General features: G+C 53.7%; 5 protein-coding genes across 5 annotated transcripts; 1 reads left to right on the forward strand and 4 right to left on the reverse strand.

The window, feature by feature from the left end:
• The first annotated feature begins 338 nt into the window (after nt 1-338).
• On the forward strand, nt 339-2,029 carry BZA05DRAFT_475544 (uncharacterized protein). The gene is made up of 4 exons (XM_051488199.1): nt 339-724; nt 841-1,298; nt 1,383-1,671; nt 1,743-2,029. Exons 1-4 carry the CDS (start codon nt 673-675, stop codon nt 2,012-2,014), a joined length of 1,071 nt encoding a protein of 356 aa, XP_051337518.1. The 5' UTR covers nt 339-672; the 3' UTR covers nt 2,015-2,029.
• Nucleotides 2,030-2,373: 344 nt separating this feature from the next.
• On the reverse strand, nt 2,374-5,214 carry BZA05DRAFT_404341 (uncharacterized protein). The gene is made up of 4 exons (XM_051484293.1): nt 4,356-5,214; nt 3,538-4,248; nt 2,849-3,477; nt 2,374-2,795 (listed from the first exon to the last, which is right to left on the reverse strand). The coding sequence occupies exons 1-4, from the start codon at nt 5,001-5,003 to the stop codon at nt 2,600-2,602; spliced, it is 2,184 nt and encodes a 727-aa protein (XP_051337519.1). The 5' UTR covers nt 5,004-5,214; the 3' UTR covers nt 2,374-2,599.
• Nucleotides 5,215-6,637: 1,423 nt separating this feature from the next.
• BZA05DRAFT_404343 (uncharacterized protein) lies at nt 6,638-8,173 on the reverse strand. Its single transcript, XM_051484294.1, has one exon. It carries the CDS (start codon nt 8,138-8,140, stop codon nt 7,049-7,051), a length of 1,092 nt encoding a protein of 363 aa, XP_051337520.1. The 5' UTR covers nt 8,141-8,173; the 3' UTR covers nt 6,638-7,048.
• Nucleotides 8,174-17,320: 9,147 nt separating this feature from the next.
• On the reverse strand, nt 17,321-20,650 carry BZA05DRAFT_446790 (alanyl-tRNA synthetase; the record flags this gene model as incomplete). The annotated part of the gene is made up of 9 exons (XM_051487105.1): nt 17,321-17,491; nt 17,547-18,470; nt 18,520-18,809; nt 18,859-19,261; nt 19,320-20,108; nt 20,165-20,214; nt 20,272-20,284; nt 20,356-20,501; nt 20,575-20,650. 9 exons carry the CDS (start codon nt 20,648-20,650, stop codon nt 17,321-17,323), a joined length of 2,862 nt encoding a protein of 953 aa, XP_051337521.1.
• Nucleotides 20,651-22,865: 2,215 nt separating this feature from the next.
• BZA05DRAFT_404347 (uncharacterized protein) lies at nt 22,866-24,538 on the reverse strand. The gene has a single exon (XM_051484295.1). It carries the CDS (start codon nt 24,432-24,434, stop codon nt 23,280-23,282), a length of 1,155 nt encoding a protein of 384 aa, XP_051337522.1. The 5' UTR covers nt 24,435-24,538; the 3' UTR covers nt 22,866-23,279.
• Between the last annotated feature and the right edge of the window lie 124 nt (nt 24,539-24,662).

A 24,662-nucleotide genomic window follows, 5' to 3' on the forward strand; every position in this document is an offset into this window, starting at 1 on the left:
CCAATTGCCGTGCACTCCCCAGTGAAGCTGGAGTCGACAGCTGGACCGCTGGCCGGGTGATCGCACATGAAACAGGCCATTTCGCGTGGGGACAAGACGGCAGCTACTGTAGACCTAGAAATGTCGATGCTACTACTGGTAGTACCGGTATACCGACCTGGTCAACGTCTAACAGAGCAGTCTACGCCAGCAAAGACTCGAATTCAACATTCTGCAGTTGCTGTATAGTAGTGCCTCTCATTCCAGGTACATAGCATAGGTAGAAGCCAAGCTCCAAGAACCCGCTATCTGCAAGTTCACCAGAAATGACTCGCGCATGTAGCATGCACGGACCACCTACCTCCTACCGCCAAGCCCACCAAGCCCACCAAGCCCACCAAGCCCACCGGGTAACAAACGACCGGGCACGGCACCCAAGCCAATTAAGCTTCATTCACGTCGCACCGGAGTCTCGCGGTGCACATCGCGAACGACAGACACGACAGCATAGACAACATACACCACCTTCGCACCTCCGCTTCACCTTACCACGCACCACCTACCACCCTCCGTCGCCCACCCCCTTCGCCCATCGCGCTCCATTCGTCCGCTTCTCACAAACACCCCACCACCGCACACCCTCCAAATCCCAAATTCCGAACTTCCAACCTTCCAACCTTCCAAACCCCAACCATGCCGAAACCAAAGCAGAAGGAAATTAGCCTCGACGACATCCTGACCAAGAGTACCTCGCGTCCCCGCCCCATCCTCCCCATCCCCTCCGCCCCCCCTCGCGTCCCCGTCCCCGTCCCGTCACGGAATCTGCACCGTAGTTCGATGACTGACCCTCCTCCCACCCAGAACGCCGCGCCGAAGCCTCTCGCAGAGCAACGGAGATCATGGGCGCTGCGGCGCGCCGCAGCAGCCACGGCGTCACTCACGCCAACACCCACGGCCACGCCAACAGCCACGACATCACCCACCCCAACCCCCACGGCCGCCCCAGCCCCAACCCGCGCGCCGGTTCCGGTGCCGGCTTCATAGGCTCCAGCGCAGTACGCGTCGGCGACCCGCAGGCCGTCTCCGGCTCCGGCGCTAGAGCTGTATCGACTGTGGCAGCGACAGGCAGGTGGAAACATGATCTCCACTCGCGTGTGAATCCGGATGCGAGCCGCGTTTCGAAGTCGAAGGGTGTAGGCGTGGGAGTGGGGAAGGGTGTGGGAGTGGGGAAGGGCGTGGGTACCAGGGTTAGTCCCGCTGTGGCGAAGCAGTTGCAGGGCAACAGGTTGTTTGCGGCGTTGCATGGGGATCAGGTTGAGGTTCGGGGGGGAGGGGGCGCGGGGAGAGGTAGTGGAGGGGGAGGGGGCGGCGGCGGTGGTGGGGGGGTTAGTATTCTCGGGCAGGGGCAGGGACGGGGTCAAGCGCAGAGACCGAAGGCTGCTGAGCCAGCGGCGGCGGCGGCGAGCGGCGGCTTCCAGATCCGCGGCGCAGCGGGGCCATCAGTCGTGCAGGCGAGCAATTTCGCGCCGGGGACTACGGCTGAGGATATCCGACACGCGATGCAGGCGCTGGGGAAGATCCTCAGCTGCATCATCCTCACCGTGTCGCCCAGCGTCATTGCCGAGATCGTGTTTGAGACTAAGCAGGCGGGTGATCGGTGCATACAGCTGTATAACGGGCAGAAGGCGGATGGTTTGTCCCCTCTCTCCCCCAACCCACCCCCCCGACGACGAGGAGGATGGCGAGGATGCTGACGGTAGTAGGCCGCACGCTCCATGTCCAGTTCAAGAACTTCCCGCCCGTCGCCTCGCTGTCGGTTTTCCAGCAGCAGCAGCAGCAACACCAGCAGCAACACCAGCAGCAGCAGCAGATGCAGCAGCTGGTGCGGTCTAGGGATCCCTTCGCTGAGCGCGAGGAGGCGGATCGCAAACGCCGTGAGCAGAATATTCACTTCCAGGATGGCCGCTACGGGCTCAAGCCGCCGCCCATGTACTCTGATGCGCTGCTGCAGAAGGGGAGGGGGTTTGGGCAGTAGTGGGGTGCGGGTGAGGTGGGACGGCGGGGGGAGGGGAGGGGGGAAAACTTACATACACTTGTAGCTGGATGCGGCTTGTGACGGGCTTGTGACGGACTTGTGACGCGGTTTTCGATTTCAGTTCACCTTCATTACTTGAGCGAAGCCCTCTACTATACTCGCTCAGCTACCTAGGGATCATCTGTTTACTTGTTTTTCGCGTTATCTTTTTATTTTGTTTTGTCATGTTTTGGTGCTTCTCTGCACGTGTACAGTACCCCACATCTCTAGTTGAAGCGTTGCATTTGTGTTCACTGATGATCCGGTCGATGGTTAATGAGGATGAGGAATTGGTGGTTGTTTGGCTGGTTGAACGGTTCGATTGATATCACTCGCGTTCGAGTTCGAGTCTGGGTGATCACTCCTGCCTCTGTAATCTATTCCTAATATCTTCATCGTAATATACACCCCCACCAAAAATCTTCGAAATATAGCATATGTAGAGTACATGTACATGCAAAATTCAAACGCCTACCTGAGTACTATACTTATACCGCCGTCTTATGCAAAAGACAAAAAGCAAAACAAAGCAAAACACCAGACCATCTAAATATTCGGGCTCAGCAGATCATACTTGACACAGTCCTCGATGATCTCGATGGAGCTAGTGACGAACTGTCTAGTTTCCAGTGCGATCCAGACCTTGAGCAGTGACAGCGCGCCCGGGTTATAGGGCGACTCGGCGGATGCGACGGGGCTCATAGCGGCGCCGGCGCCCACAGCCCTCAACATGGGCAGAGAACTGCGTCGAGCAGCTTAGCGGCGGACTCGGCAAACATGTCCGAAGCGACATACCTCTTGAGGAGATCCATGTTCGGATCGAGAGCGCGGCCGATGCCCTCGAGCAGCAGCATGGACAGCACGACGTTGACGAAGTCGCCTTCCATGCGCACGTGGTGCGTCCGCACCATCGATAGCACGTCGCCGAGGATGTCGCCGAAACTAATGTTACCGAGCGCGAGCGTGCGCGATTTGACCGCGAGCACCAGGTGCTCCATCTTCAGCGCGAATACTTCGCCGTCGAGCACGGTGGACGGCGACCGTGAGCGGGCGATCATTAGGTGCCCTGCGCGGTAGCCGTCAAATTCGGCGATCGCCCGGAAGAGGTCGAGGAAGTTGCGGCGGTTGGTGCTGTTGAGTTCTGTTACTAGGCCGGCGTCGATGAAGACGAGCTGTGGCCGGTAGCCTTCTGCGTCGAGCGCGGCGAGCTCGGCTGTCCATGCGGTCGGATTGCTACGGTGGGGAGTGAGGCGGGAGCGGACATCTGCCGTGCCATCTTCGTGATTGGACTTGGAGGAAGGGGCCGAAGAGAAGAAAGGGATCCGAGAGAATAGAGGTAGCTGTGAGCTAGGTTTTAGGAACCGAATCATGATGTTGCCCGGGTGGAGGTCCGAGTGGATGAAGTTATCGAGGACCAACATGTGCTACACCAGAAAAATATTCAGCTCCCAGAGAGCGGAGAGAAACAAGAGTGCTGAGTTTACCAGAAATGCATCGAGGCCCATATTAGCGATTCCTTCCTGGTAGTTTCCGCCGCCGCACTCAAGGAAAGCGCTGAGCGGCATGCCGTGTGCGAACTCTTCGATCAAGATATCCCTCGTCGTGTAGTCGCGATATGGGGTGGGGAAAGTCACGGTGGTCCGGCCCTTGAAGTTTGCGCGGAACTTTGCCAGATTTTCGGCCTCGATCCGTAGATCCATCTGCAACCGCATCATGCCACTGAACACATCCACTTCGTCCGGGAACGACAGCCATTCCAGCGTCGGCACCGCGTTGATGAGGGTAGCAAAGAAGCGCATTATCCGGAGATCACGATTCACAATCTTATCCACACGCGGGTGTATCACCTTGATGGCGACATGTGACGACGGCGGTCCCTCTGGCGGCGAACTCTTTACCAGGCCCTGCACCTTCTCGCGCAGATTCCGCCGAAAGTTCCGTTCTTCCTTCCTCTCGGGCGGCAATAGGTCGGGCTTGATCTTTGCTTTGTAGACCTGCGCAATCGCACCGACTCCCAGCGGCGTCTCGTCAAATTCCTCAAAGATGTCTTCGAACTTGCGGCCGCCGAACGCCTGGCTGACTATCCGCTTGGTAGCCCGCAGGGAGTGCGCCTTCGCGTTGGAGTGGAGCTTCGACAGCATCTCGCACAGCTCGGTCGGGAAGATATCGGTCCTCGAAGCCGCCCATTGTCCTAGCTATAATATATTTTTCTTTCGCTCAGCAATCCGCAACCTGGACGGGTGATGGTGGTGATGGTGGCAGCAGCAGCAGCAGCAGCAGCAGCCGCAGCATGATTCCCAACCTTAATAAACGTAGGCCCAGCCCTCTCCAAGCTCCTGAGCAAGAAAGCGTACCACCATAGCGTGCCTGAGCGCTCACCACTCCTCTCCTTCCTTCGCTCGCCCACATAGATCAACGGAATCGTCAGGATCAGCGGCGCAAATATCGTGACGAGCGTAATAAACCGAAACCCCGTCGCGATCGGCTCGATGATGTAGTCGATCAGGAACAGCCGCGTGCGCCGCAGCATCCGGTATACCAGTGGCCGGTCGCGCGGCGTGTGGTGTCGATCCCGCCGCTCCCGCTCAGATTCCTCCAGCATCAGCTGCTCCGTCGTCTTCTCTGGCGCTGGCGGTGCTGTCTCCGCCGACTCCGCCTCCGCCTTCGCCTCCGCCTCCGTCAGGAGTACCGGCGCCGTGAGCGCGAGCCCGAGTGCTGTTAAAGCTCCTAAGCCCACGACGCGTAATGTGTAATTGCTACCGCTGCTGCTGCAAGGAGGAGGAAGCTGCTGCCCTGGTAGCCGCTGCTGAAACGTCGCGGTTCCGAAGGCGCTGCTGCGATGTTGTGTATGACGTATTGCGGAGCTCCATGTTGCAGTTGTGCGGCGGAGGATGTGCAGGGAAGGGGAGGAGAGAGGTGTTGTACGAGCGCGAAGGAAGACAGCTCGCATGTCTGTTGAAGCGGGCGTTGTTTTCGATTCGATACAATTCGAGGCGGGGTATGTAGGGAGGGCGCGGCTACAGTTACTACGGTAGCTATCTATTCGAGTCGTGACGGGTAGGATCAAGACAGGAGGACAGCCATAGGGGGAGGGGGGTTAGGATAATTACTTCTATGACTCCATGCGGCGTGGTGAAGTTATGCTCGGATGGAGCTTAACCAAGAAACGCTTCGGCGCAACCAATGACGCCGTGCCCTCCGTAGTTCGCCGGTGCCGGCATGTGCCATCCATCATCCATGGGAGCCAGAGCCGCAGACATCGGGAAGCACTCGTCTTGCCAAAAGAGGCCATGATCTACTTGGTTACTCTACTCCAACAATATCGAATGCGAATGATGATCTCGCAAAACAAAATATAAACCAGAACACAGCCTGCCTGCCAGCCAGCCTGCCTCGCAGCCTCGCCCACCAGACCAGCCACATACATACCGGTACGTGGAGGACCCAGCGCCGACTCAGCACCGGACCGCCCGTAGCATCATCACCATCCAACCACCCACGATCCGCACAGCGGGGCCACGTACTCGTAGAATAGGCACCTACACATACCGTATTATGTAGAAACGTTTACTCCAGGCCCCCTCCAGAACCCAAAAGCCCACCGGAACCAAAGATCGCAATTTAAACCACCGAATCCCGATCCGTATCCTAACGCTGCGCACAATGCACATTCCAGCCAACTACCAACTGCCAAACTAACAAGTTGCTGAAGCTGATGCTATCATCACGACTGCTCACGGCTGCTCACGACTGATCATGTTGTGGCATGCGCAGTCAGTCACTGCAGTGTGGCGGCGTCACGCGCGGCCCCTCCCCCCTCGACTCCCTCAGGCCCCCGACTCCCGAGTCCAGAGTCCCAAGTCCGAAAATACTCGTACATGGCTGCGCGCGGCCCGTCTTGGGAATCTGGGATTGGTAGGTATCGAACGAGGACGCGCACCACGGAGCACTCGCCACCACCGAGTATGCCAGTGTAGAGTAATCATTCCCCCCAGACAAACGGACGGACGGACGGACGGGGACGGGTAGGCACTGCTCCAGTGCTCCTTGAGTCCCTGACCTTTGCATTTGCCTTGCGTCCGTTCCGTTCCCGACTGCACGGCGCAAGCGTGTCTGACCATGCCCATGCTACCCATGCGTCCCGTGCTGCCTCCACTGCACGGTAGCTGGCTGGGTACATACCGCTACATACTGTTACATACCACGAAAACGGTCGTCAGCTGCTGTGTTCTAGTTACACGCCTCGGGCGAAGTTGAAGCTGTGATGTTGGGATACTAGGATGTTGGGATGTCGCCTCCGTGGCGGTGGCGCGCAGCGGCAGCGGCGACGGTGCTGGTGGTGGTGCTGGTGGTGCTGGTGGTGCTGGTGGTGCTGGTGGTGCTGGTGGTCATGGTGGCTGACTGCAATCGCTATTCCGAGACTGTGTAGCCACCCCCGCTTGGCTGTGCTGTGCTGTGCTGGGCCCAGCCACGGAATGCTGACGCCGGTACATAACAATAGAGTGCCTGAGTAAGGACTTGCTCGTGGTAGTTGCATTACTCGTCAATGCCAATTACCGCGCATGTAGGTGTATAGTAGATGTATCTGGATACAGTAGATGTAGATAGATGTAGATGTAGAGAATTCTATTCTATTCTATATGCCGCGACCCCAATATCCTAAGATCCCACGATGCAAGTGACATAGCGACATGACCCCCCAACAAGTATCGCCCAAAACATATCGCCCAAAACAAAAAACAAATCTAATACGGCGTGCATGCAAAAAGCAGTGATCCCACTGCCCCAGGTAGTATGTAAAAAGTACCCACCACCAACTCCAGAACCCAGCCCGTGATCAATGTGAACGCAGATAAAACAAAGACCAAAACCAAAAACAGAACCAAAAACAGAACCCAGCCAGCCAACCCATGGAAAAAATCAAAACTCCACCCGCTCCGAAGCAAACACAAGCAAAAATAAAAGGAAATCGGATGAAAAAAAATGAAAAATGAATCAGTCGCGCTCGCCGGCACCCAAGAACTTAGTGTAACTCTTCTTGCGGAAGACGCTCTTCCAACGCCACGAGGAGCAACCCGCCGGTGGCGGAGACTCAGCCGAGACTCTGACATCGTTACACTTCTCCGCCAGCGAGTCGACGTATCTGATCCACGTATTCTCGAGGACCATCTGTCTCACGCTAGCCTCAGCCTTATCGAAGACCTCTAGGGTGATCTCGACGGCCTCCATCCGCACCGGCAGCAGCGTGGGCGACTGCGGCGGCGACATCCACTCGTGCTCCGACGGCGGCGACGACGAGTGCGCGGGCGCGATCACAGTGATCCCCAGCGTCTCCTTCAGCAGCACCAGTTCCGCTGTGGCCGCGGCGAAATCCGAGTTCCCTGTTGTCCTGCGGCGGGCGTGGAGCCCCACGCCGCCGCCGCCGCACGTCACGTCGTCCGCGAACGGGACGATGCACGATTTCTCCTCGGCGGAGGACGCGGCCACGGAAGACGATGACGATGATGACAAAGAGGTGCACGAAGCTGTGGGCGCGCCGAATACCCGCTCCAGGCTCCGGTACACGGCGTCCTCGATGTTGAGTGGGAAAGCGGCGGTGTCGCGGTCCACGAGCCGGCGCCAGATCTTCTGTGCCTCCTCGCGGCGCCGCCGTTGCTCGCTCTCGGAGGCGGGGGCCCCGCCCGCGGCGTGGTGCCGCCACTTGGCCTTCCAGATCTCGACGCTCTTCAGGAATAGGATGTTCTCGCCCGACAGCTCGGTGTTAGCCGCGAACGAGTGCAGCCGCTCGATGTCGTTGCCGAGAGCGGCTTGCAGCGCCGCAACGGAGTATTTGGTGAATTTCGTGTTGAGGCATGCGGTCGCGGTCGCGCTCGTGCTGCTGGCTGTAGCCGTGCTTCTGGATCGGGACCTAGCGGTGGAGGGCGCGACGGATGGGCTGGACGTGGTGGCCGAACGGCCCCGACCGCCGCGGGACTTTTTTGACGCATGGGCGGGTGTTGCTGGTGGTGGTGAGAACGAGAGGTGGTCCGTGGGCATCGGTGGTATTCGAAAGATGAGGATGGTGGACGTAGACTCCATTATCGACATTCCGCTTGGTCGCTGGGTGGACCCGGGTACATTACATAGGCTTTTTTTTTTCACTGCGAGCGGATCGGAGGTATTATTTAGAGACGCCCTGCCGAGTCCCCCCTCCCCCCCCCCCCCTCCCCCCCCCCTCCCCCCCCCCTCCCCCCCCGACCCCATTGCCCCAATGATAGTTAGTCCCCATCATCCACCACCACCACCACCAGCACCAGCACCTATCAAACCCCCCTCCCCACCCCCCCCCTCCCCCATCCTATCCCCCCCCCTCCCCCCCCAGCTCCCATCCACCTACCGGGTAGGGCAGCTACCTAGCTCTTGCGTCTGCGTGTAGAGCATGTATGTAGCAGCATGGGTATCAGAAGTATTATTTTCCATCACCCATCACCCATCCCCCATCCCCCATCCCCCCATGCGCCGTCCCTCCATCCCCCGTCCCTCCATCCCCCGTCCCTCCATCCCCCCGTCCCATCCCTACCCCGGTCCCGAACCCGCATGGAACGTCTCGTTCTGGCCCCCCGGATCGAACCCCCGACGTGTTTCTTCTTTTCTTCCTTCGAGATGGATGTGCGCAACCTGAAATAAGAAATTACTAGTGGTAAAGAGTCAAGACGGTTCCGTGGGTAGGCGCCAGCTGGAGAGAAAGGGTTTTGTGTCTCGGAGCGTTGGGGGAGGGGAGGGGGGAGGTAGGGGGGGGTTCGATGTCAGCAGCTGTGGAAGACACTTTGTCACTGCGACGGTACGGTACTGAGATCAGTACCAAAGTACCTAACATCATAGAGTACATACACCCGTACACTACGCACACTATGATGTACACTCCGTAATATGAACGACTATGAACACCATGTATCTATACCATGTACCGTAGTGCACACTGCGGACTCTAGGTACTCGGGTGTAAGGGTAAGTGCTGCCTCACCAGGTTTTCCCCCATACAACTTAGCGCTTTTCCCCCATAACAACTTAGTCACAACCACTCACTCATTTCATCGTATCCGGCTTAGTGCACCTCTATGCTTGACTAGTGCTTATAATCCGTAATGGTGGTGAGGCACCACTTATTGGCAGCTCCTGGTACTCTCCCCTACAAGCGCTGATGATCCCAGTGGTGGCGGTGGTGTGTCAAACGTACAGTACATATGGGGATACGTAGAGTGTGTATGTGTGTACATACTCTACACATGTAGGTAGAGTAAGTTACTCCAGGTACTTATGACATTACTTGGGTATGATACTCTACCCCCCAGGACCCATAGCACCTACCCAGTACCTACTGTGGGTTGGAGCCACACCACCAGCGACCATCAGCATTCCAAAGTGTTTTTTTCCCTTCATTTATTCCTACATATGTACACAGATACACAGATACACAGGTGGAAAGCTGAAAACGTGCGCATGGAACGACGGCAGAAGCTGAGGCTGGTGCTACACGACTCTATTCTACATATTCTATATTGCGGTGGTGAACTGGTGGCCAGTGGCCACTGGCCACCGTAGGCCCATAGACCATAGCTAATCTTGACGTTCGGGTGCCTGGAGCCTGGAGCCTGGTTTTATATACGAGGTAGGTAAGATACCGTTGGGAGCTGCGGACTTCTTACTGGCTACTCTACTGGCTACTGGTGTAACTCAGCCCAGAGGCACAAGGCGCCGACCGATAGACCGACCGGTCGGCTCCTGACTCTAGATCAGCTACGCCGCTCCGCCGTGTTGCAGCATTCCTTCCCTTCCCTTCCTTCCCTTCCATCCCGCCACAGGCTTCGCGGCCGGTCAGCTGACGGTGTTACTATGCGCACCACCAGTACCACAAGTGCTTGGGCTAACCGGGGGGGGGGTGTGAAACATCCAGGTACATACACATCATATCCAGCATCATAGCATCATACTCAGCGCCATAGCGAGTCATGAGATATCACCAGTGACCACTCCAGCAACATCCAAGTTCCAAGTTGCCAATGTTAACATCCAATAATACCCCGTTTCTCACATTGCCCCCGTCACTCCCCCCCCCCCTCCTCCCTCCCCCCTCACGCCACACACACAGTGCACACATACGCAGTGGGGGAGATCTAGAGGACCGGTAGGTAGAGGCCGAAGGCTGATGGAACACCCGATCCGACCTTCTAGTGCTGAACCCTTGCCCCCCATCACCCCCCGTCACCCCCGTCATCCCCCTTACAGCCGCGCGGGAGTACTCTACACTACCAAGCTGCTCATGGTGCTCCCCTGTCCACCAAACGCAGTTACAGACTTGTACCTGGTTAGCCTTGCAGCCTGTGTGTGTGTGTGTGTGCAGTGGGAGGGGAAGTGTGCACTGTGGTGTGAGTGTCATGTTTGAGATGGGATGGGGTGGGATGGGATGGGAAACAGAAATAAATAAATGAAATGAAATGGAAATGGAAATGGTTGAGCGGCTCGCTACAATGTATTTACGCATGAGAGGAGCATGGGAAGAGGGGCATGTAACCAAGTATGAGACATGCCGTACTCTGGTTTGATCGAGTACGGTGCTTGGGTAGGTAAACAAAAAAGAAGCATCGAAATGGAAGAGGAAAAAAGGGATTTCAACCTGACTTTGATTTTGATTTTGATTTTGATTTTGATTTCCGATTTTGATTTCAGGCTGATTTTGCTTTCTATCCCCGACCGAACGACAAAGCCCAAAGGAAACGGCCAAAGTTGCGGCACTGAAGCCACGGCCCACCGGTGACCGGACTCCTCCATGCCGTGTGTAGATATACCTAGTAAACGCAAACGAGATGGTCCATATGTACGATCGTATCATCGGATGTCGGGGGAATGCTCTATGTGCTAGACTAGATCTACTAGTACGGTATAGTGGACCGTAGTAGGCCCTATCGAAAGTTCGAAACTCCCATCGAATGATATTTCTATATATGTAGGAGGTAACTAGGAGGCGGTTAAAACGATAGGAATACATATGAGCATGAACTACCTTACCTTACCTACCAGCCTACCGCCAGCCTACCTACGCAAGTACCTACGCAAGTACCAATGTATGTATGGTGCTCTCCATGTGTGTAGATAGAGTACCTATCGGGGCTTACAGCGAGATTGTTTCCCCCATGTTTTTGCTCCAGACCCTGACCCGCCCTCCCGCGCTACTCTACATACTCTACTCTACTCTACTCACTGAACGTCATTCGACCTGGCCCCGGTCGGCCACATTCCCGATGACTCGACGAGGCCTTGTGCGGCGGCGGCGCGCGCGTGCGCGGTGCGGTGTGGAGCCGGCAGTCTAGAGTACCTATTGACGGATATATAGTATCAGCGGTTGGAAGTACACTGGTATGTACCGTAGGTGGGCAGGTAGGTGGGCAAGTAGGGGAGTAGGTAAGCAAGTAGGGAAGTGGATGCGTTTACCGGGCGGTGGGTACGGCTAGAGCACTAGGTATACCTACGGTAGCTAAGAGCTTACGGCAGCAGTAGCAGTAGGAGTAGCAGCAACGGAGAAGCAGCACCACGTGCGCACAGAAGTTGATGCTGCAACGTACCGTATTCTGGAGGGATGGGATTGCTCCTGGTGTACCTACACCTACTCTATGATGCCTAGTACCGCTTTGATCAGCCCCGGGAATTGATGCAGCATTGCAGCTTCGACTCTCGAGCCGTCTGATTGGCCTAGCTAATGGCGTGGCTCGGAGCTCTGCACTTTCCACGCCGACAAGTCGGATCGGGTCGGTCATCATTGTGCGGCCCACTTCGGCCACCCTGTCCTCGTGTCCTCTTGCGGAGGGAGTATGGTTCCTATGTATGCACTTACCACATCGTACACATCTCTCGCCGCCATCCTCCTCGCCGCTGGGATGGGGGAGGGCAACCCTGCGATTTGCGGGGGGTTTCCTGCCGGGAAAGATGAGTACCTGTGCATGGCCGGTGGCCGGTGGGCCTTTCTTCCCTTCTGTTCGGGAGGAAAGGATGACATAAGCCCTTTCATGGTTGCAAATACCGTATTACAATTCTACATACGTTTGCGTCGGCCCTTCCACGGTCCGGACGTTAGCTTAGGAACGAGCCATCCTCCCGCCACCCCCAACGAGGCTGGTAAGTAAGGCAAAGCGGCGGAAAGTCGAGGTTCAGAATCTCAGACATGCAAAACGGGCTGCGGCCCAGGCTGATGCGCTAGTTATGTACAGTAGGTACTCCGAGACTCCGGGTGAACACCCCATTCGCTTCTCGAAACGCGGCTTGCGGAAAAATCACAAAGCCGCTGCGTCAGGACTCACGCCCACCAACCCAACCAACCAGTCGTCCCGGATCCGAATCCGAGTGAGTGCACCCGGTTGGTTGCCGAAGCCGATGTGAGGGCGGGACTTCGGAAGAGTGATATCTATGCATATTTCAACGAAGGATACACCGAAAAGTAGGTAGGCTGCACCTATAGCCTCCTACATATGAAGTTGTATCCCCGTGACGATAGGCAGCTCCAACCCTCGACAGGTAGCAATATATTTCTCCAGGAGTCGCTTCTCTCTGAGCAGTGTGGCTTGTCTCAGAAATGTCTGACTGACAAGGCCGGGCTAGACACGCCTATGTTTCACCGAATACGGTACCTATAGTAAGAAGTAAGTAACCAGTCTGAGAGAAGTGTCTGCCTGCCTCTTGAGTGGGGGTTAACTATGGTACCGTAATTATGTAGTACTTGGAGCCAGTAGGTTCCGGTGATCCACACACGCTCACTCGACATCCTCTCAATTACGATGTTGGTTATTAGGCGTCTATTTGCCTACTATTCCTGTCAGTGGTTCTTTGCAGTGTTCTTTGACCTTTCATATCGTCGCAGACTCGCCGTAAGCAGCCTTTATCTTTGTAGTTTCAGCCTTCTCAGCATTGTCCCTAGCATCTCACCAGAATCAACCTCTTGAGTCTTTAGCCCAGTCCGGCATTGTCTAGGTATCGTAGCATCCTCTGTCTGAGATTCTGAGGCTTCATCCATTTGTCTAGAGTACACGTGCTCGTTGTTTCCCTCATTCATCTCATCTCACTAATGATTCAAGTCAAGTTCTTCGCTCAGTTTCAACAGACGAGACACGCTGCTAACTAACTACTGGGTATAACTAGTAGATTCTCCATGAGACCATACTCTACTATTTACCTAGTAATTATACCTATCCCTACGTCGACATGCACCGCATTCCCCACACCGATTGTCCGTGCCGTGTAGCAGTCCCCGGTCCCCAGTCCCAAGTTTCGCCAGAAGATCTCTAGATCTCGTATCGATCACGGCGACCACGAACTATTTACCTGGTCTCGTCCGTCCAGAGGTGGGCAAGTGAGACTGTGAGAGGAACAAGTAATTACCGTAGGGGCAGTCTAGAGTAGAGAAGCTGCCTACGGTACCGTATGTACTCCACATATCGAGTCGAGTCGAGTAGCTCTCGGATCCAGGACCTACACACATCCGATACAACGTCAGCTCTTGCAACGTCCCTACATACACGCATACATACCGTACAAACCGTACATGCCACCGACAAGGCGTTGTCGGATGGTCGGAGACCCCACGCGAATACTAGTATTACTAGTAACTCAGAACTTGTGCTGGAGATTATGTAGGGAGATGCATGAGACAGCAACAGGGATAGGTAATAACACCAGCTACAGAGTTGCCCACTGACCATCTGTTTAGCATAGATATATGCAACTACGCAAAAGCTTATACATGATTACCATTGAAACCAAGCTTCGTCGCGCGGCCTACTACTACATGAGTAGTTAGCGGAATCTCGGTCGACCGGCACCCCGCAACTGGGCTGAGTTATATGTATATATCGGACATCTGAGTCCTGGAGAAGATCTCGTGACGCCCGTCTGGGATGTCAGACAGACAGTCAGAGTATCCCTCCGATATGATCCCGATGCTAACTCTCCGGAGTCCGGTAGGGAGGATCCAGATGCTGAGACTCACATACACATACACACACACACATCACAAGGGGCAGTACCACGTACTACTACTCTAGTATGTAGATACAACGTTTTCAATTTCGTTTGTTTCGGAATTTACGAGCTCAGCGGGAACTCAATGCTCCGAGAGCATGGCTACATACGCCGGTTACAAGCGGCAGGAAAAACTTCAAAGTATGTACATTGTACCTATTCTATGCCCTATGCCTCCCTACCCTATCAACTCAGCCCTCGACTCGAGCTCGCCGGAACTGCTCACGATGCGGCGTAGGGCCGGAGGCTGACAAGGTATCGTCAATTTGGTCCGTGAGTATGCATCCGGTACTCATTGGCCGAGGGAGAGTCGAGATATGTTGGTTTCGTACATAGATGCACTTGAGGTGGACCCGGACCAGCGGAACGGACAGGAAAGCTTGGTGGGACTGTATGTAAAATGAGGTGATGTTCTCTCCCACTTGAGCCTTGAGCCTTGAGGTGGGCATTCGCCGTGAGTCGGCCCAATGAACCGAAACGCTACTGTGATGTTGTTTTTGGCGTTTTTGTTCCACATGCTGGATAAGTCTGGCTTTCTGGTAGGCATCAATGGATGGGACAGCTGAAGGCCTGGAAGAGGAGGAGGAGGTTCACCGCCACCCACGGTGCGAAATACCTATGGACAACGTAGAAGTCTCGTGTTGTCTGATAATCGTCAGCCAGCAATAATGGAGCGTGATCCCGTTCCTGTCTGTGTTGGGGTTCACGAGAGTGATCCGCAAGATGTCCCCATAGATCCAGGGGAAGGGGATCATCCCGTGTCAATCGGATATGAGAGCGATGGCACCAGGGTTGAAGTTATTTCACTCTACGTTGAGGGGAAATAAGTTGGTTTGCATCGTTAGATTGCATTCTGCTCACTCGCATAACATCACTTGATATAACTATTTCATGGAAGGTTTTTATGGATGGGAAATTTGTTTGTTCCTAGTTGTACGGTTTACACGGAGGGAAAGCGGCTTGACGGTATTGTAGAACATACCTTTGCTTCCATTTGGACTCAAAGAAACTGGGCCCGTGAGAGATGAGCAAAGTTTATGAGAGTTGATGTGTAGGTACAGTGTACCAGGTAGAAGGATCTTCCGTTAACATCACCGTGGACCCTGAGTGTCCTTTCCGCCTGCTTATCATCCGATATACACGCCTTTTAGGTCAATGAAGGCTAGTAGCCTAACGGCAACTCCTATATACAAGGCACTTATATCCTCGAACCAAAGGGGATCTGAACGAGCCAGCGCTACCAGCCTGTCTTGCTTCTCATCGTCCATGCTTCCGACGTCTTTGGTGCGCCTGATGACCACACCACCCGCCTAACGAGTATCTCGTCTCTACCGATGAACTTTGGGCCGCCGGCTTTATGGCCGTCCAAGGCCACCCAGGTAGACGTTGGCATTGGTGCCATTTCGGCGGATCAAATCCTCCAGTCCGTTGATACGACGCTCGAAAAGCGGTTGGAGAAAAGGTTATAGCTGGCTGGTTTTGTAAGTGCGAGTCTGGCCGATGTTGGCAACTCCGTGGTCGTAAACTCGGTATGGCCTCACTTCCTCGAGCGACTCGCTGTAGCAAGGTGGTCCATAGCCTGTAGGGGGCTCTTCGTCAAGGATGTAACGGATGTCGATGCTGTTTCCGCGCGTGACTTTGTCGTCGCCGTCGTCATACCGCCTTCTTCTGTGTGCCAGGACTCCTTCATCTAAAGCCTGCTACCTAGATCTCTCGAACGGTGAATTGATGATTGTCGTCCATTGGGTAAGAAGAGGATAAAGTGTAACAGCTACGTAGACGACGCCTAAGTTCTAATTCGCACTAAGCCTTGGTATCTCAATGACGCTTCGATGAGGGGTTGGCGGATCACTTACATAGCAGTGAATTCCCCACCTCCATACCCCATATGTCATCGATTTCGTACGGATTCGGGCCTTGTCTCGCGGAAGGGCAATGGCCTCTGCGATTGTGTAATGAGCCACGGGCACCGAGAACCGAAAATGTTACCCTCTTCACGGCGGCACGCCTTCCAATTCCTCAACTAACTACTAGGCCTTGGCAGACATTTCGGAAACAAGCCGCACTTGAACGGGAAAACGGGACTCTGGGAGAAACATCCCCGCAGAGGGCTGGAATAGGTAGTGCAGTTTTGTGTCGCAGGCTATTGGAGAGCTGAATGACAACCGTGAGATAAGTGTTCCATGCTTAAGGTCACTCGGCAAGCCATCATCGTCCGTAGTCGAGAATGCTCTCCATATCACTCGCCTTTCTAGACTTTGTCTAGAATGATTTACAACCCCTAGAGATGCGTATAATTACAGTAGCTAGATAGATACGAGGTGAGAATAATACCGGATTAATGCCGCTTCTATATCCAAATTCCGTAATGATTGATCGGTATCCAAGGCTCGGAGCGGCATCGAAGCCATACCGGTAAAAGTACCTCAATACCGTCTTATCACGGCATCTTCTGGGAGTGCGGTAAACCATTCCCCCGGCATTTTCTGCCACGGTAGTTAAGTAACTACCGATAGGCGTCCTAACGAAGGGTCGAGGGTGGAAACAACCGAGCGGGGGATGCCGACGGAAGGAAGTGGTTGATCTCATGTACATACGAAGGGGAATTTAGGCGTTATGATGTTTGGTGGGGAGGCCGAAGGAGGAGCTTGGGCATGTTCATATGTACCGTATTCGTGTCCCCTTCTCCACCTGTCAAGATCTCGCTCCCTGTGACATGTATGTAGGAGAGCGAACTAGGGAGGGAGAGGGAGGAGGATATCCCGCGGCTTTTCCCACCACGCATACGCTCTCCGAGACACGATTGGGGGCATAATGTAACCCTTGATCTATCAGAAATTTTCTCACCCAAAAAAACACTTGTCACCACCGAGTAATCATACATGACCACGTTCAAAACATCGCCGTATATAAAACAGGAAGATCTCTCTCTCTCATCGCCGTATACCCAACCCTCCAAGATAATACGAAGTATGTACTCTACATCACCGTTCACCGTGCTTGATCTTCCATAAACGGGCAAAAAGGCCTGATTGCACACAGACGAGTATTGAGAACCCAAGTTTCTCACCACCCCCCATGAAAACAATTCTATTCCCGAAATACCATTCACCTCATCGACAAATCCCGCGACCAACCAGAAAAAAAAACAGAATGACATAAGAGAGGAAATCGCGTAGGATATGAGTGAACAAGAAAAGAAAAAATGAGAAAAATGTAACACTACAGTTTGAACTGCTCAAGGAATTTCCGTGCAGCCTCAAGACCCTCGTCGGCCTTTGTGGGGTCGAGTCCGACTCCCTGAGTGGTGGGACCCTTTCCTCCAGCCTTGCCACCGACAATCTTGCTCACTGCGCTGGCCCAGTCTTGCGCGGTGGTTTGCTTGGTGAGTTCCTATGGGTCTAGGTTAGAATTTAGGAAGGTTGGGAGGTTGGGAAAGGAAACTTACTGGCGAGGCGTAGCATCCGTGGATGATCTTTCCCTCGGACTCGTCGCCAGCGATCAGGTAGACGGCCTTGTTGCTGTTCTTGGTTTGGGCGAACTTGAGGGCATCACCGATGGCCTTTCCGTTCGCGGAGATGGGGAGGCGTGCAACCATCACGTTGCTATCCTTATTCTTCTCGAAGTACTCGGTGATGGCGTCCATCGCAGTCTTGGACTCAGCCTTCTGCTTGGTCTTGAGCTCATCCATCATCTTCTTGTGGATGGCCGAGAACTTGTCCTTCAGTTGCGACTTGGTGACGGTAGAAATCGACAGGTTGCTGAGGTCCACATTGGTCTTCTTGATCTCGGCTTCCTTAGCGGCACCAGACTCCATCTTCTCAAGGCGATCAAGCCTCTTAGAAAAGTTGGCGGCGACCTCCTGCACGGCGTAGGCATCCTCTCCGGTAACCGCAACGATACGGCGGATACCCTTGGCGATACCGGACTCCTCAAGAATGATCAACTCCTTGATGTCGCTGGTTTTTGCCACGTGGGTTCCACCACAGAACTCGATGCTGACTTTGCTCCACTTAGGATTCTTGACATCCCGAAGCAGGTCCTCGATGGGCACACCAACCGAAACCACACGGACTGGGTCAGGATACGTTTCACCGAAGACAGCACGGACACCTTCGATTTGCCGGGCAGTGGCGAGTGCGACATCGCTTGCATAAACCTCGAGGTTTTGCCGGATGTACTCGGTAGAGATCTTCTCGATCTCGGCCAATTGCTGTGTTGTAACCTGCGCCTTGTGTGAAAAGTCGAACCGCAACTTCTCCGCAGCGACCAGAGATCCCTTTTGGTCGATTTCATTGCCGAGCACCTCCTTGAGTGCGTAGTTAAGGATGTGTGTTCCGGTGTGGTTATTGCGGATAGGCCATCTTCGTAGCTGAATAGGTCAGCTGAAAGTCATTGATAGATCGTGGAACTTGGCTTACCTCGTCGTATTCGCTGATAACCTTGTCAGAGACTGACAACGATCCGTAGTTCATGAAACCCGTATGAAGGACATAACCTCCGTAAACCTGCACGTTGGTAACATCGAACTCAGACTTTCCATCAATGACGATCTTTCCTGTGTCGTACTCCTGGCCTCCCTGCTCGGCATAGAAGTTGGTTTTATCCATCAGAATTCCTAACTGAGCGTCCGCGGGGAGACCTTCGGTAGTGTCGACGAAGACCTTATTGTGGTAGATAGCCACTATTTTACTGCTAATCACACCTCGTCCTGCGATACAGTTAGCAGCAGCCCCGGGAATCGATACTTGGGGACATACCATATTTGTAGCGGTCGTCCGTTTGGGGAACGTTAGTCATGCCCTCCAGCTTTCCAAGATCGTGAACGTCCAGCTTGACGAGTTCCACGCCACCAGAAGTCTTCTTGGCTTTGCTAGCTTCTTTGGCATCCGCCTGAGCCTTTGCGAATTCATCCTCGCTGATATCGAGTCCAGCTTCCTCGGCCATAATCCTAGTCAGATCAACGGGAAAGCCGTAGGTGTCGTACAATCGCCAAACGTCGGCTCCGTTCAATGTTGAAGATCCCTTCTTCTTCGTCTTCTCGGCATACTCCTGGAAGATCTTCTCGCCACGGTCAAGAGTGCGCGAGAACGACTCCTCTTCCTCGCTCAGAATCTCTTGAATGTCCTTTTCCCTCCTTGCAAGCTCGGGGAACATGCCACCCTACAAAGATGTTAACTGTCGATCTCAGGGTAGAGCATTTAGCAATCAGAGTACATACCAGTTGCTGGGTCAGAGTTGGGACCAGTTGGGCGAAGAAGCTACCGATCTCGACATTGAAGTAACGACGAGCATAACGGGCACCACGACGGAGAATTCGTCGGATGACGTATCCTCTACCGTCGTTGTTAGGAGCACAGCCGTCTGCAATCGCAAAACTCAAAGTTCTGATATGGTCGGCGACGACACGGTAGGCGGTGTCGACACCATCATTATCCTCGTCCCCGAACTTTCCCTCGTAGGGCCGTGCTCCGGTGATTTCACGTATCTTAGCAAAAAGCGGCGTGAAAACATCCGTGTCGTAGTTGGAGCGCTTGTCCTGAAGGACAGACACCAGGCGCTCAAAGCCCATTCCCGTGTCGACATGCTTGTTGGGCAGCGAGCGGAGTGAGCGGTCAGCCTCCCTGTTGTATTGGATGAAGACGTTGTTCCAGATCTCAAGAACATCTGGGTCATCCTGGTTGACAAGGTGCGCCGCGTTTCGTCCTCCGATACGGTCGTAGTGAATCTCGCTGCAGGGACCACATGGACCCTGATCACCCATCTCCCAGAAGTTGTCTTTCATGTTTCCCGGCAAGATGTGGTCATCCGCAACTCCCATCGACTTCCACAGTTCCTTGGACTCGTCGTCGGGTTCGAGACCACCTTCCTTGGAGCCCTCAAAGTAGCTCACATAGAGCCGGTCCGGGTCAATTCCGTAAACCTTGGTCAAGAGTTCCCAGGAGTACTGGATGGCCTCCTTCTTGAAGTAGTCGCCAAAACTCCAGTTACCCAGCATCTCAAAGAAAGTCTGAAACAATCAGCGGTCAGTCCGGATAGCTGTAGCTAAAATCGGGACACACGAACGTGGTGGTAGGAGTCCTTTCCAACATCGTCCAAGTCGTTGTGCTTGCCACCTTTGAAAACTCGTCAGATGTGGTCATTTTTGGTCGGGAATGCTATTGTCGACAAACCTGCTCTGATACACTGTTGACAACATCAGTAAATGAGCCAAATGAACGGTAAATCATCGCCACTGCGACAGAAGGAGAACCTACCTTCTGAGTGTTGGTCGCGCGCTTCAGGGTAGCGAAATCCGAGGAGGGTTCGACTGTTCCAAGGAAGATCGCCTTGTACTGGTTCATTCCCGCGTTCGTGAAAAGGAGGGTCGGGTCCGAATGAGGAACCACCGGCGAGGAGGGCACTGATGAGATTGACTCAGCATTCATTGCAAGACGACAGCCACACGCGACAAGGCAAGACAAGACGCAACGAACCAAAAGTGTGGCCATTTTTCTTGAAGTACCCAATGAAGGTGTCTCTGACACGCTCAGCACTCCACTCTTCGGCCATGGCGACTTGGTTTGAGGCTTGAGTAGCGGACGTGAAGGAGAATGTGCGGCGCGAGGAGCCGATGACGGTCGTGTGCAAGAGGGGGCGTTGGTGGGGTTGATGTGTAGCGGGGTGTAACGTGATGTGAGTTGGGTTGAGGTTTTGGAGCTGCGGTTGCAAGCGCAATGCAGTCAGGTGGCGGTGGTTGTGAGAGAATGAGGAGAAAGAGGAGGAGGAGGAGGACGATGGAGAAACGGGGGAGAGAAACTTATGAGTCGAAGATAAGGTGGAGGAGGAGGAACGGGAGAAGCTTGTGGCCCTGGAGGGTATCAAATACAAGCACTGAGGATCCGGACGATGGAGCAGCAGTCCCCGGCCAAAACGGAGTCCCCCTCTTGCACGACGCAGAGCACAATTCATGAACGAAAAGTTGTTCTACTAATCAAACGGATGACTGAATTTACTGTAGGCATTCGTCCGTCGGCCGATGTGAAAAGAAAAACTTCGAATTGACAAAAAGCGGTCGCTAGAGTGGGAGGCAACACGCAAAAAAGTTCACGACTCCTAGACCTCCGCATGCCCCACATGTGATCCACAATGCTTGGCGCTGCGACTCAAAGATTCGGCATCGGCTTGAATACCCATAGAGACAGCCAGCAGATGAAGCAATCAGGCAAATTCCACTCGAATAAAAGAGGCATACCGAGGGCGGCGGTCCATAGATTCAGGCGTAGCGAATAGGTACTCCAGCTAAATAGGTGCTCGAAATAAGAAACAGGGCGAGCGCACCAACATTTTTTTCGCCCCCGCACGACTGTTCCGCTATTCTGCCGTAAATCGGCCTACTGAATTAGAGCTCACTCGAGCCGCCTACGCCATCCCTGAAAGACGCGCCATACGCGAGATTCGCGGCAATTGAAGCTGCCAACTCTGCTGAAAATGGCAAAGGTCAGAGCACGGCCCAAGACTTCAACAGGCGGATATGTACCCTCAACTGTGGATTCGTAGGGCTTAACTGACCTTGCCAGGCGTTCCACTCTCCTCGAGATCGCTTTAGTAGAAGCTAGTTCCTTCGCCAGCGTAAGTCATGGTCCGTCCGGCCCGTCTTTTTGCCTCGGACCAGACAGGACTCAAAGTGCCGTTCATCCAAAAGGATAACTATGGCAAATCCGACCCTTCGGTCAACAGAGCCGACGGACTGCAGTCTATCATTGATAATCGCCTCTGATGGTGAAATGGATACCAACTTCCAAGTGCCTAGCAGGTACTCGAACCTAAATATGGAAATCTGGGAAAACTTGACTGGCTAGTCTGGGAATGTTGCTGGACCAAACCAGACTAAGGAAACCTATTCGGCTATCAACTACTACTATTGCCATTAGTTAATTCAACAGTACCTAGCACCGTGTCGCCGCGGTTGCGCTTAATCGCGGGCAACTTACTAACAGACGCAGAAACGCACCACATGTCGAAACAGATCGGGGTTCGCAATAATCCGCTCATACTTCCATGGCTAGCACGCCGGCCCATCTCGGTAGCAGCTCCAGGATGAACAGGACATTCGGGGTATGACGGCGAAGGAAATGAGCCTAATGTTGGGCGCCCATATTCGACCACCATTGGCATGTCTCCTGAGGGGTAGGAAATCGGCCAATTGGTCATCGGAGCGGTATTATGCAGCTATTTCCGGTGATATTTGAGCTGACAGTCCCCCAGGACCATCTATGAATAGTAACTACAATCTCGTGCCGTGCAGGACCTTCATATGGTTGGAGAGTACCTACTTGGCTAATGTCGCCGGCGCGTTACACAAGCATCATCGACTATCATTCGGCGTTTCAGTCAACCTCGTCCGAGGCGTGGGATGACGGGACCCAGCTGTGATCTAATAAGATCGAATGCAATGGTGATCAAAAAAAAAACAGATGGGGCCCAGCTCGGGATATAGAGCCTTATCGAACTAAAACTCTACCACTAACTACATGCCTGGGTAGAGGGCGGGGAAGTGGGGGACTGCAGACAGGATCAGGAAGTGTGTGTACTCTACCTATATCGCTACAGTCTGAATAGGCTTCATGCGATCGATGAAGAAACAAAACAAAACAGACAGACAAACAGACAGACAAAGTCATAGAAAGACGGTCCCGCCTAAGCAAGTCATTGACGCCTGATAAATGTACCTAGTTCATTATCGCCATCAACTAGGAGACCTGAACGGACATTTGAATCAGGTACTCTCCCATTACATTGGCTCACGAGTTGTAAGTACGAACCTACTGCAGACGATGACACACACCTCTCTCGGTCGAGACCCACGCAGCTTGCAAACTGAGTTTACGTGTGAGAATTAGCACCTGGAAAGTCCGCTTGAGCTCGTGTTCCAGTAAGCTCCTAAGCCCTCCGTACGACACTCAACACGATCACTATAGAAGTAAGTTGCATCAGAAGCATAGTAAGAAAATATTAACGGTAGACGAAGAGAACTGTTTGTATGACAAATAAGTATCTGCTGCTGGACAAAACAAATGGAGTCGTTACGCGTACTTGGCTGGCGCTTTACGGCAAAGGAAGAAGCGATAAAAAACTACCCAAAGAAAGATAAAATGAGAAAGAATGACCAAAGCAAGAAAAGAAGAAACGACTTGGCTTTTCACCAATCCTCCGAGTCGTCCCATGGATAATCTATATCGTGACGAAACTTGGCACAAGATAATTCCTCCTTAGATGAGTAGCTGCTCACCATAACACCAATATTATTCTCCATGATAGAAATGAGGTCTTTTTCCAACTCATGACCCGTCGTAAGGTGGGGGTTGATGAGGTCGTAGATGGCTCGGTATGCCGTCCCTTCATTCCTGGGTGTTGAACTCTCCCAAATGTTTACAACACTATTCGACATTACATAACCAGCCGATGTGCCAAACCCATTCGAAATACTGGACCGCGCCGCAAACTTTGTCACTGCCCTGTCAATCCTGGCTCGCAGCTGCATTATTCGAAACGCCTCGCGCATCGCGTAATCCCGGAGTTTCACCGGCCCCTCGAGCCACGGCCACCCCATTCTTTGCAGCTTCTCATCAAATTGTTCATCGTATGTGTAAATAATGTCGTTAACGAGCCGAACAAATGGTGCACTGATCAGAAGCTTCGAGCGAATCTTCAGGGCGACACACATCAATGACGGTGCATCGATTTGAAATGCTTCGACGTTCAGCGAGACGAGGATCGTCAGTTGTTCGATCGCAACGGAAACAGCTGGGAGGGCGCAATAGAGATCGGCAAGTTGGACTAGGTCTTCGAGTTCTCTGAATTCGTGGAACTGCCTGAAATCGCAGCGCTTGCGGCAGAGGAGGCGAAGAAACCGTTGGTATGCCTGCGTTACCGCCGAGAGCATCTTGTTAGAGTCTTCTAGCTCGGGTTCTGTCTCTGGCTCTGAATGGTCCTCGCTGCGCATAGCAGCTTCCGGCCCAATCGTACTCGAAGTGGCCGTAGCGGGCACCGGCCGCAAAACCGCGGACAACAGATTTGCTCCGATGTCTTTCGAATCAAGGTTGTAGCGGTATTTGATGCCATCGGGACCGCTGTGCGTGTTCTCTGGTTTCCACCAAGTCACCGAGAGGCTCGTCTCGAAGAAGCGAGAACATTCCCTAAGTGTGGTCGAATGAAGCAGGTAAACGTCATCGACGACCGTGATCTCCATATCGGGGGGCAGCACGGTGAGTCGGATGGACGGCTTCTTCAGTTCGGGGGAGCTACGCTTGAAATATTGCACGAAATACACCGGTGACTTGGGTTCCGACGACATCTTGACTGGTATGTGATGGCGACTTGATGCGTGATGTGTGACGTGTGTCAATTGAAAAGTTTTGGTGGGTGGAGGAGAGGAGGAAAGGTGCGGAGTATAAAAAAGGAGGGGTTATTGGCACGAGTATGAGGTACGTACCTCTTACTTATGCAAGTACTTGTCTACATACCTAATGTTCTTTGATACTTCACTGGCAGGTAAACCCAGCGGCTGCCAAAATCGTCGCCT

This window comes from Tricharina praecox (assembly GCF_024521635.1).
Source record: "Tricharina praecox strain CBS 144465 chromosome Unknown BZA05scaffold_20, whole genome shotgun sequence".
In the NCBI taxonomy this organism is placed as follows: Eukaryota; Fungi; Ascomycota; class Pezizomycetes; order Pezizales; family Pyronemataceae; genus Tricharina; species Tricharina praecox.